Here is a 13,108-nt window from a genome sequence, read left to right as displayed (position 1 = left end):
GTGTGTGTGTTTCACACTGTTTTTATAGCCCTAAACACTTGATGGACTAATTTTAGGATAAACATCCGAGACAAAGTTGGTCGTTCAGTGAATCGTAACTCAAGTCTCATGAGTGTTGAACGAGTGTGTGTTCGTGTTTCGGTACCTTGTCCAGTATGAACTGGTTGAGGTAAGGCATGTACCCCTGACTGGATACAGGACCGTCATCATCGTCGCTGAAGTGTCTCTCGAGGGCCGCCGGATCGTGAGGAATCCGCAAAACACTGTGAAGGTTATGAGACAAAACCTGTGCCCACACACACACACACACACACACACACACACACACAGAGAGAGAGAGAGAGAGAGAGAGAGAGAGTCTGACTGCAGCTTTTGTTTGATACCAATCTGTCTAAAGCCACAGAGCGTGAGTCAGATTAACTAGAAGTTTCACACACTTCAGATATCTTAATATCTCATGAGACTGAACTATAGACCAAAACTTCAGTCACTTTACAGCCTCATTCTCTGATGAATTGAGTGGAAACATTAAGTGCGCACTTTGAAAACACTACCGTACACAACATTTGCATATAATACAGAAAGGTGATATTATAAGTACGGTAAATATTACATCCATACGATTGAATTATTCACTTTATCAATCACTTTTTACTTTGCAGACATCACTAAAGTGAGATTTAGTACACTTCTGGAGATACTACAGTTTGGCAAGTCCACAATAGACACACACACACATACATGCACAGTCAAACACCTGTCTCTCTCTCTCTCTCACACACACACACACACACACACACACATCTGTCTCACCTTGAGCTGTGATTTGGACACTTTGCCGCTGTCTTCGGTGTCCAGAGACGTGAAGGCGTACCAGATGCTCTTCAGCAGAGCGGCTCTCAGCGCCATGTTTCAAACCTGAGGACTTTACTCTCTTCTTTTCTGCTCTCCTTCATTCTCTCTGCAAGTGTGTCCACATCCTGTGTGTGTGTGCTGAACTCTGGCGCCCCCTGTCAGTGGACCTGAGATGTGTGTGTGTGCTGCTCCTGACACACGAGGTGTGTTTACTAGGGCTATACGGTTACTATTGAGATTATTTTGGTCAGAATTATTTAACATGATTACTCATTGAAACATACATACATCAACGTTTGTTAAAAAAAGTGTTTTAACAGACAGACAGACAGACAGATAGACATATAGATAGACAGACAGACAGACAGACAGACAGACAGACATTTAAAATAGACAGACAGACATATAGACAGATAGACATATGGACAGACAGACAGACAGACAGACAGACAGACAGACAGACATATAGACAGATAGATAGACAGATAGACATATAGATAGACAGACAGACAGACAGACAGACATTTAAAATAGACAGACAGACATATAGACAGATAGACATATGGACAGACAGATAGACAGACAGACAGACATTTAAAATAGACAGACAGACATATAGACAGATAGACATATGGACAGACAGACAGACAGACAGACAGACAGACAGACAGACAGACATTTAAAATAGACAGACAGACATATAGACAGATAGACATATGGACAGACAGACAGACAGACAGACATATAGACAGACATATAGACAGATAGATAGACAGACAGACATATAGATAGACAGACAGACATTTAAAATAGACAGACAGACATATAGACAGATAGACATATGGACAGACAGATAGACAGACAGACATTTAAAATAGACAGACAGACAGAGAGACAGACAGACAGACAGACAGACAGAGAGACAGACAGACAGACAGACAGAGAGACAGACAGACAGGCAGACAGACATATAGACAGACAGACAGACAGAGAGACAGACAGACAGATGGACGGACATATAGACAGACAGACAGACAGACAGACAGACAGAGAGACAGACAGACAGACAGGCAGACAGACATATAGACAGACAGACAGACAGAGAGACAGACAGACAGATGGACGGACATATAGACAGACAGACAGATACAGTGAGGAAAATAAGTATTTGAACACCCTGCTATTTTGCAAGTTCTCCCACTTGGAAATCATGGAGGGGTCTGAAATTGTCATCGTAGGTGCATGTCCACTGTAAGAGACATAATCTAAAAAAAAAATCCAGAAATCACAATATATGATTTTTTAACTATTTATTTGTATGATACAGCTGCAAATAAGTATTTGAACACCTGTCTATCAGCTAAAATTCTGACCCTCAAAGACCTGTTAGTCTGCCTTTAAAATGTCCACCTCCACTCCATTCATTATCCTAAATTAGATGCACCTGTTTGAGGTCGTTAGCTGCATAAAGACACCTGTCCACCCCATACAATCAGTAAGAATCCAACTACTAACATGGCCAAGACCAAAGAGCTGTCCAAAGACACTAGAGACAAAATTGTACACCTCCACAAGGCTGGAAAGGGCTACGGGGAAATTGCCAAGCAGCTTGGTGAAAAAAGGTCCACTGTTGGAGCAATCATTAGAAAATGGAAGAAGCTAAACATGACTGTCAATCTCCCTCGGACTGGGGCTCCATGCAAGATCTCACCTCGTGGGGTCTCAATGATCCTAAGAAAGGTGAGAAATCAGCCCAGAACTACACGGGAGGAGCTGGTCAATGACCTGAAAAGAGCTGGGACCACCGTTTCCAAGGTTACTGTTGGTAATACACTAAGACGTCATGGTTTGAAATCATGCATGGCACGGAAGGTTCCCCTGCTTAAACCAGCACATGTCAAGGCCTGTCTTAAGTTTGCCAATGACCATTTGGATGATCCAGAGGAGTCATGGGAGAAAGTCTTGTGGTCAGATGAGACCAAAATAGAACTTTTTGGTCATAATTCCACTAAACGTGTTTGGAGGAAGAAGAATGATGAGTACCATCCCAAGAACACCATCCCTACTGTGAAGCATGGGGGTGGTAGCATCATGCTTTGGGGGTGTTTTTCTGCACATGGGACAGGGCGACTGCACTGTATTAAAGAGAGGATGACCGGGGCCATGTATTGCGAGATTTTGGGGAACAACCTCCTTCCCTCAGTTAGAGCATTGAAGATGGGTGGGTCGAGGCTGGGTCTTCCAACATGACAATGACCCGAAGCACACAGCCAGGATAAACAAGGAGTGGCTCTGTAAGAAGCATATCAAGGTTCTGGCGTGGCCTAGCCAGTCTCCAGACCTAAACCCAATAGAGAATCTTTGGAGGGAGCTCAAACTCCGTGTTTCTCATCGACAGCCCAGAAACCTGACTGATCTAGAGAAGATCTGTGTGGAGGAGTGGGCCAAAATCCCTCCTGCAGTGTGTGCAAACCTGGTGAAAAACTACAGGAAACGTTTGACCACTGTAATTGCAAACAAAGGCTACTGTACCAAATATTGACATTGATTTTCTCAGGTGTTCAAATACTTATTTGCAGCTGTATCATACAAATAAATAGTTAAAAAATCATACATTGTGATTTCTGGATTTTTTTTTTTTAGATTATGTCTCTCACAGTGGACATGCACCTACGATGACAATTTCAGACCCCTCCATGATTTCTAAGTGGGAGAACTTGCAAAATAGCAGGGTGTTCAAATACTTATTTTCCTCACTGTATATAAACAGATAGATAGACAGACAGACAGACAGACAGACAGACAGACAGACATATCAATAGACAGATAGACATAGTATATAGACAGACAGACATATAGACAGACAGACAGACAGACAGACAGACATTTAAAATAGACAGACAGACATATAGACAGATAGACATATGGACAGACAGACAGACAGACAGACAGACATTTAAAATAGACAGACAGACAGAGAGACAGACAGACAGACAGACAGAGAGACAGACAGACAGACAGAGAGACAGACAGACAGGCAGACAGACAGACATATAGACAGACAGACAGACAGACAGATGGACGGACATATAGACAGACAGACAGACAGAGAGACAGACAGACAGACAGAGAGACAGACAGACAGGCAGACAGACATATAGACAGACAGACAGACAGACAGACAGACAGACAGAGAGACAGACAGACAGATGGACGGACATATAGACAGACAGACAGATATATAAACAGATAGATAGACAGACAGACAGACAGACAGACAGACATATCAATAGACAGATAGACATAGTATATAGACAGACAGACATATAGACAGACAGACAGACAGACAGACAGACAGACAGATAGATAAGACAGACAGACAGACAGACAGATAGACATACAAACAGACAGACAGATAGACAGACAGACAGATAGATAGACATATAGATAGACAGAAAAATAGGGCTAAAAAAACCTAAATAACTATATTTATTTCTGAGATTATATCAAATTAATTAAATATGCTGAATAATGAAATCACAGGACAACAATGAAGCATAGCCTACTATAGTGTTTTTAAAAACAACAGGCCGTATACAGTATATCCTACACACAGCCGTAACACACTGCACACACACACACACACACACACACACAGCACTGACAGGCGCAGTGTCATCACGTTTTCCTGAACACACACCTGGACACACTCGCACCTGTGGAAATGAGGTGATGTTACGATCACGTCAGATGATTTCTGTCACACACAGAGATGTGTTAATTGTTGCTGAGTGTTTAGCGCTTAGGGCCGTGTGTGTGTGTGTGTGTGTGTGTGTGTGTGTGTGTGTGTGTGTGTGTGTGTGTTCATATCCGCTGCTGCTGAGAGACGGTTAAACGCGATCCTCCTTCAAAGTTTCGCAAACACACTTGTGTGTGACAGTGTGAGTGTGGGCTGTGCTTCACACCGTCATAACGATTAGGCTATAAGATTTATTAATGTTTTTAAAGCACTGCTTATAATGTCCCCAAATAACATTACTGACCTTTTAGGATCCGTTTCCCTTCATATCCGTCAAACCAATAGAGGTTTTTACGTCTCCGTTTAAAACTTAGCATTTTAACTTTTAGTTAAGGGAATTCTGTACATTGTAATAATAACTTAGTTTTCTTTCTCACTGCAAAAAATGCTTTTCTTACTTAGTATATTTGTCTTGTTTCCCGTCCAAATTTTAAACATTCTTAAATCAAGATGCATTTACTAAAGTAGTAAAATGCCATAAATCAAAATGATCTGCCAATGGGATCAGAAGAATGATCTTGTTTCTGTTTCAATTAACATTATTTTTCTGACCCCATTGGCGGATCATTTTGCTTGTTTAAGCAACAACTCTCTTCATTTTTATTTATTTCCCCAGAAAACAAGACATAACATCTTGTAATTTTACTACTTTAGTAAATGCCTCTCGATTTAAGATTTTTTAGCTATTTGGACTGGAAACCAGACAAAAATACTGAGTAAGAAAAGCATTTTTGCAGTGCTCACTATACAGTTGTGTGAGGGTGTGTGTCTAAGAGAGTGTGTGTGTGTGTGTGTGTGTGTGTGTGTGTGTGTGTGTGTGTCTAAGAGTGTGTCTAAGTGTGTCTTAAGAGTCATGCCTTCATTGGCTATAGGCTCGGGAAATGTTTTTATATATGCATGTATTATTGTTTTTAGTCATAACTATGAAGCACTTTGGGTAACAACGTTGCTATTAAATGTGCTATATAAATAAATAAAAGTTGAAAGTTGAAGTAATACAGCTGTGTCATTGGACACGGTTGTTTTCCCGTGTTTTGGGAGTCGGATCGGGATCGGGATGAACAGATGATGATGACAGAGGTTTGGATGAAGGTCTGGAACCTCAGCGATGTTGAAACGAACTGAAGAGCTTCACGTCCTCCGCTGACGTCAACATGATGATGAGTGATTCCTGAGTGTGTGTGTGTGTGTGTGTGTGTGTGTGTGTGTGTCGTTTTCAGGAGATTAAGACCGATGGACAGACCTGGACAGACAGATTTAGTCAGATAAATAAATATAAATGAAGCACTCGTCATCATCTGTGAATCTGGACTGAAGATGTTCCAGGATGAATGTGCTTTAGTGTGTGGATGACAGATCTGAGATCAGTAAACAGCCTTTCTGCACCCGGTGTAATTTCAGACTCAACACAAAACACAAATCCATCTCTGCCGACTTCCTGAGGCTCATCCTGCCTTTGAAATGTTCATGTCAGAGTGTAAACACACACACACGCACACACACACAGGGCGGGCCGCGGCTCGACAGGTAAAGCACTGGCAGCTCACCTGTAACATCACTCAGGAGTGTGAAGACACACACAGCAGAGGTGTGTTCCTCAGGTACGTTGTCTTTCAATCCTTCCTTTGGTTGTGTCTGTAATAACGCAGCAAACGTTACAATACGACGAGTGTGTGCAGGTCAAGTTTAGACTCAAACAACGACAGATCAGTCGAGCTGCAGTTTAAGAAGGAATCGTTTAAGAGATGTTGATGTGCAGAACAAGATGCTTTAATGTTGTGTCTAATATCTAATACATTTTAATACTGCAATACATTTAGATTTAAATGGTCCGTTTGTACAGTATTAGTATATATATATATAACAAAAAAATATAAAATGTATTGCATATATATATATATATTTATTTATTTATTTGAGTGTGTGTGTATATATATTTCTTTGTTTGTTCTCTAAGCCTTTGGCTATTATATATAGTTTGTGTTAAAAGTAGGTTTTTTTTGTATTATATGCATTAATATGCTTGTATGTTACTTTGAATATATTTGATTTATGGAATATTGAAGTTATGTGAAGTTATATACACACCCACATCCTGAGATTTCTTGTCTTGTTTTAGGCCTAAAACTAACTTTTTATTTACATTTAACTGGTTAAATACTTTCCGAATTGTTACAAATTTCTTATTTCAGTAAAGTTATTTTTTGGGGGGATTTATATTTGCATTGTTTAATATTCATACATTTCTGAAAAATAAAGACAATTTAGTTTTAACTGGTGCTACACACTCAAGATTTACTTAAAATGATCTTTGTTTTACTCGAGTCTGAACGTAATGCGTCATGACTAATGAACGTAAGCATTTACACAAGAAGTGTGCGGGATTGTTGTTCTTTGTAGCTGTATGACGTTTTCATTGATCATTTTTCTCCTTAATTCGAGGGGAATTCCACTGAGAGACAGATTAGACATCATTTAAATGATCCGCCTCGGGCTCAAATACACACAAGACAAGCGCAGATATGTCTCTAAATCAAAAAAGAGGGATTAGATCCGCCGCTTATTTTGAGTTCTGGCCGCTCCTGTCTAGCACATCCCGTAACTCTTGTGTTGTACACAATGTCGTGAATTAGAGACGGATTACACGTCCTCAGCTCCGACACACTGCCGTATCTTTAGGCCAGAAACATGCTAATGTTTGCCCAACACATTACAAGCATACTTTATTTAACTTCAAATGTCTGTTAATAAACCTAATGTGTTATTATTTGGCGATCTAGAATGCAGCAGCACATGAAACCAGAGACGTTTGCATGTGTTTTGGGTCTTTTCGCCAGTATTTTATGTCAAATCCGTGTTAATTGCAAGGACCAGCCGTGGGTTTATCCTGCGTATTTGAACCTCAGACTAAGTGGTTATTAAGTTAATCTGGAGTGTGTTTGAAGTCTTCTGGTCTAAACTCAAGGCTGTCTCTCTCAAAATCCTTCACAGGGCTTTCAAAGAGCAGCAGAAGCCGTTTTCCGAGCGTCTATCATTGAGACCGGGGAAGAGGATGATGCTTCCTCGCTTCAGGAAACGCACGCTAATCCATCAGTCTTAGATGAACTTCCTCGGGCTTGGCTTTCATTTATGAGTGAACGACACCAATAGCAACTCCACGCCTCAAAATGGACGCGTCTCATTGCCGTTTGGGCAGGAGCAGTAGGTACTGTGCGCCCTCTGGTGGTTACAGAGGGAATGACGTCCACTCGGATCCGCTAGGTCACTCGCTACCGCTGTTCTTATACCCGACTCACGTTGAGCAGCGAGTTTACGACGGCTCGTACTGTGGCGGCGCGTCACTACTGTCGTATCTCCCGCCGTTCCACGGCAGCTTCGGCGTCTACGAATGCCCATTCGAGCCCGCCTTCATCCAGAAACGCAACGAGCGGGAACGCCAGCGAGTGAAGTGCGTGAACCAGGGATACGCCAAGCTACGCGACCACCTGCCCAACGCAACCACGGACAAACGGCTGAGCAAAGTGGAGACGCTGCGCGCGGCCATCCGCTACATCAAATACCTCCAGGAACTGGTGGAGAACGCGGGCAGCGCGGAGGAGAACGCAACGGCGTCGCCTCTTTCCATTTCCGAATCGTCTTCCGAGGAGTCTGTTGGGAGTTAAAGACATTCAGAAAACATTGTATCCTAGCAACTTTTATCATGCACCAACTTTGATTCTGAGTGATTCTCAAATATTAGCATGTGTTTCAATAGGGGCTTTCTCACCGGGTAGTTCTAGGAACCCGCCACCAGGGTGTTTCCCCGAGAACTAATGGGGAAAACTTGGGAACATTTTCCTGGTTGCGTTCGCAGCGCCAGTAGGAACTCTGAAGTGACGTAAGACACGCTTGTTGCTGTGACTTTTATTTTGACGGCGCTGAGAACGACTGAACACACAGTTCTCGCATTCTCCTGTTCAGTAGTTTACGATCTGTCTAACGGTCCTGTCTAATACGTTATTAGATAGAACTGTTATACATACAGTAGAAAGACAGTTATTAGCGCATGTCGTGTGTTTGATGTCGTGTGTTGCTGAGCAGAAATACATAATCATGTTTCTCTCGTCCCCTCAAAGTTGTGTTGGATTTTTTACATGTTCGTAGAGTTAGTTTCTGGAGTAAATATATAGGCTATAATCTGTGTGTTTAAATGGCGGTGCTGGTGTTTCGCGTGCGTTCGGCCAATCAGCGAACACTACCGTCACGGATAGGTCCTATAGCGCTGGTTTAGAGCGACTCTGAAGTAGGAGTAAATTAGTTCCTCCAAAAGGAGCTCCTAGAACTAAAATCGTTCCTAGTTCCTGCGGTGCGAACACGCCAACATCCGGGAACTTCCGCCAATAGTTCTAGGAACTATCAGAAGGTTCCTCCGGTGCGAAAGCCCCTATTGATGCAAATCCACAATTTCTAGTTCAAAAAGAGACATAAAAAAAATGTGTCAGACGTTTCATTAAGTTTGACCTTTAATAAACCAATGAAATCTTCAGAAATTTGATTTCTTTGAAAAAATTCAAGGCCAGTTTATTTATATAGCACATTTCATACACTTTGGTGATTTAAAGTGCAGAAAGGAATTAAAATAATCACAAAATAAAAGCAAGGGAAATTAAAACAGTTATAAAAGGCATTAAAATAGATATAAAGATGAAATTTGAAAGAGTAAAAAGATGATACATAGATAAGCTTCTCATCTGGCAAAACACTGTGAGATTTTCCCGTGTTGATTGTACAGTGTCTGTGGTGTTCTTTCGGCACGCCTAAATAATCTGTTGGACGTCTCCAATAGATCCGATTTCCCCTAAAATCGGACAGGAGGAGCTCTAGGAAAGGAACCGATCCAGTCCGCACCCCACAGAACAGATCTGGTCCCCGACCTCGAGTGTCACATCAAACTCACTACTCTACCACAGACTCAGGTCATCAACATGGTTTCATCTCTCACTTTCCCCATGAACATTAAATGAGTTAAACGTTTTGGTGTTTGCTTGTGTGAAGTCTCCCACTGAGAGTGTGTTTTGCAGACTGGGACATGAGGGCACAGGGGTCACGACGCCCAAAAAAGCCTTGAAATCAACACGACGGCCAGTCTCTGACCTTGAACTCCCAGCGATCGCTCTGTGATCATGTGTACTGTGATTTTAAACTTCCTAAATTCAAATAAACCTTAAATTATACTTGGAATGAGATTGTTTTCACTTTCACTTAGACACAGAATATTAATATATCTATATTTTGAATGTTTTAATATATATATATATATATATATATATATATATATATATATATGAAGAGTTCAGATTCAAAAGCCTCTAAATTCAGTAATTTCACTTAAATGGCAATGAAAATTACCTATTAATTGTCATTTAAGTGAAATTACTGAACTTCAATATACGAGCTTGATAAAAATGATCATTCTAGAAGAAAATTTCAGATGGCACTTAGAGGCTTTTGCATCTGAACTCTTCATATATATGTGTGTGTGTGTGTGTGTGTGTGTGTGTGTGTGTGTTATTATTAAAATGAATAAACCATAGATAAATATAATGTCATAATAATTATGAAATATGACATTGACAGTTGTCATGAGATTCACCCATTTGCACTGTTGAGACACAATAGTCATTGGGACAATCATAAAAAACTGTGACACCAAATTTCATATTGATTTATCTGTGAGCTGATTGGTTTGCCAGCTCAGTGATGTCACAAAGCCCAAACAGAAAAAGCCAATGAGAACATTCCAAAGTTATGACTGTGCTAATGTCCTGCCTCTTCATCTATCCCTCTGTGACCATAACTGTGTCATGTTCTGTTGTCCCCTAACACACACACACACACACGCACGTGAGTGACACGCATTGTCTATATTTATTTTTTTAAGTCAGACAGCTGCAGTACTAACCACACAAGAGCAGAGAGAGACAGTGCGAGGAATAGATTCAGACAGACAGAGAGCTTCATTTTTGAGTCCCGAGAAGATCCTGAACTATTGAGCCGAGTACCTGATCTCCAGAATTCCCGCGCCTCCTGCTCGGTTCTGATCGGATCATGGAGGGCGGTGGCGAAGCACCCATGACCTCCTTCATCATGGATGAAGAGACGCTGAAGAGGAAGCAGAGAGAGAAACTCAAGAAGCTCCAGGCCACAGGTGGAAACCCTCGGCCCGCACGATCCCTCCTCTTCCTCACGCTGAAGAACCCCTTCCGCAAGGCCTGCATCAACATCGTAGAGTGGAAGTATCCTTTAACAAATCAGAAAATGTTTTTAATTACAACAATGTTTTTTGTGCAGAGTCACTAAAACATGTCAGTTCATTTAATGCATGTTGTTAAAGTACGTAAAAGTAATTTTCAGCATCATTACTCCAGTCTTCCGTGTCACATGATCCTTCGGAGATCAATCAAATATGATGATTTGAAACATTTCTGATTATTATCAATGTTGAAGTAAGATGTGCTTATGTAGACCGTGGTACATTTTTATTTTCAGGATTCTTTGATGAATTGAAAGCATTTATTTTAAATTCCTGTCACTTTTGATTAATTAAATGTGTCTTTGCGAAATAGAAGTGTTAATTTAAAAGAAAATAACTTACCCCAAACATTTTAATGGTAGTTTATCAGTTTCCACACAAATATTAAGAAGCAAAAATGTTATACAAATAAATGACATAACAAAAATAAAATGTCTTTCATAGATAAGCGGTCTTAAAGAGGTTCTCAGTTATGTTTCAGTTCAACATCAACTTAATTAGACTATTTGCTGACATATTGCAATATACTAAACAAACATCTTAATTTACTCTATGTTTTATCTCATTGCTGCATATCAGTAAACAAGCATACATTCATTACTAGAGTCACAAAGTGTTCAACTACAGCAAGCAACTATGAGATGACAGACTGTTAATGAGCTGATTTAGTCATGAGTGTGTGTGTAAATGTCAGTGTTTCAGCACAGTGCTCTGATATTCTGAGAGAACAGCTGTTCTGTCCTCCAGCTCACTAAATACAGACATGCTAAGCTCAGAGAATGCTAGCGCACACACAACAGCACACTGAGACGTCATGTAGATCACTATGGTACAACACACATTATTATACTGCGCATTATCACTGCAGGAATATATTTCTCACTTTAAGAGAAGCTGGTGTATTTTCCTGAACGTGTCTCTCAGACCGTTTGAAATCATCATCCTCCTCACCATCTTTGCAAACTGTGTAGCTCTGGCCGTTTTCATGCCAATGCCTGAGGAAGATACGAATAACACCAACAGCAACCTAGTGAGTCTCTCTCTCACACGCGAACACACAAGACTCCATCTTAATACACCTAAGACAACCTATAGAATGTGTCCTCACAACCAACCTCAACATATGAACCCCTCCCCAATACCTGTAGACTCCATCTTAAGACAACATAGACCCCGCCCTCATATACTCCTCTACATATAAACCCCTCCCCAATACCTGTAGACTCCACCTTAAGACACCTAAGACAACCTATAGACCCCGCCCTCATACACTCCTCCTCAACATATAAACCCCTCCCCAATACCTGTAGACTCCACCTCAAGACACATGCTCAACCTATAGACCCCGCCCTCATACACTCCTCCTCAACATATAAACCCCTCCCCAATACCTGTAGACTCCACCTCAAGACACATGCTCAACCTATAGACCCCGCCCTCATACACTCCTCCTCAACATATAAACCCCTCCCCAATACCTGTAGACTCCATCTCAAGACACATGCTCAACCTATAGACCCCGCCCTCATACACTCCTCAACATATAAACCCCTCCCCAATACCTGTAGACTCCACCTTAAGACACCTAAGACAACCTATAGACCCCGCCCTCATACACTCCTCCTCAACATATAAACCCCTCCCCAATACCTGTAGACTCCACCTCAAGACACCTAAGACAACCTATAGGCCCCGCCCTCATACACTCCTCCTCAACATATAAACCCCTCCCCAATACCTGTAGACTCCACCTCAAGACACCTAAGACAACCTATAGACCCCGCCCTCATACACTCCTCCTCAACATATAAACCCCTCCCCAATACCTGTAGACTCCACCTCAAGACACATGCTCAACCTATAGACCCCGCCCTCATACACTCCTCAACATATAAACCCCTCCCCAATACCTGTAGACTCCACCTCAAGACACATGCTCAACCTATAGACCCCGCCCTCATACACTCCTCAACATATAAACCCCTCCCCAATACCTGTAGACTCCACCTTAAGACACCCTATAGACCCCGCCCTCATACACTCCTCAACATATAAACCCCTCCCCAATACCTGTAGACTCCACCTCAAGACACATGCTCAACCTATAGACCCCACCCTCATACACTCCTCAACATATAAACCCCTCCCCAATACCTGTAGAC

General features: G+C 41.5%; 2 protein-coding genes across 2 annotated transcripts in view; one reads left to right on the top strand and one right to left on the bottom strand.

The window, feature by feature from the left end:
• def6b (DEF6 guanine nucleotide exchange factor b) overlaps positions 1–981 on the bottom strand; it is a 20,032-nt gene extending 19,051 nt beyond the window's left edge. The window contains exons 1-2 of the mRNA XM_084417915.1: positions 814–981; positions 146–286 (exon numbers count right to left, since the gene is read on the bottom strand). Coding sequence (XP_084274041.1) covers positions 146–286; positions 814–909 — 237 coding nt within the window. The 5' untranslated portion in view covers positions 910–981. The remainder of the gene's footprint in view (positions 1–145; positions 287–813) is intronic.
• A 9,605-nt stretch (positions 982–10,586) lies between these two features.
• Positions 10,587–13,108, top strand: part of cacna1sa (calcium channel, voltage-dependent, L type, alpha 1S subunit, a) — a 37,105-nt gene continuing 34,583 nt past the window's right edge. The window contains exons 1-2 of the mRNA XM_084416817.1: positions 10,587–10,929; positions 11,871–11,976. Of these exons, the coding sequence (XP_084272943.1) occupies positions 10,742–10,929; positions 11,871–11,976 (294 nt within the window). The 5' untranslated portion in view covers positions 10,587–10,741. The remainder of the gene's footprint in view (positions 10,930–11,870; positions 11,977–13,108) is intronic.

The sequence above is a fragment of the Rutilus rutilus genome, assembly GCF_951802725.1.
Source record: "Rutilus rutilus genome assembly, chromosome: 8".
NCBI classification, from domain to species: domain Eukaryota; kingdom Metazoa; phylum Chordata; class Actinopteri; order Cypriniformes; family Leuciscidae; genus Rutilus; species Rutilus rutilus.
The sequence above is the reverse complement of the archived record's forward strand: the minus strand, read 5'-3'. Positions and strand labels throughout refer to the sequence as shown.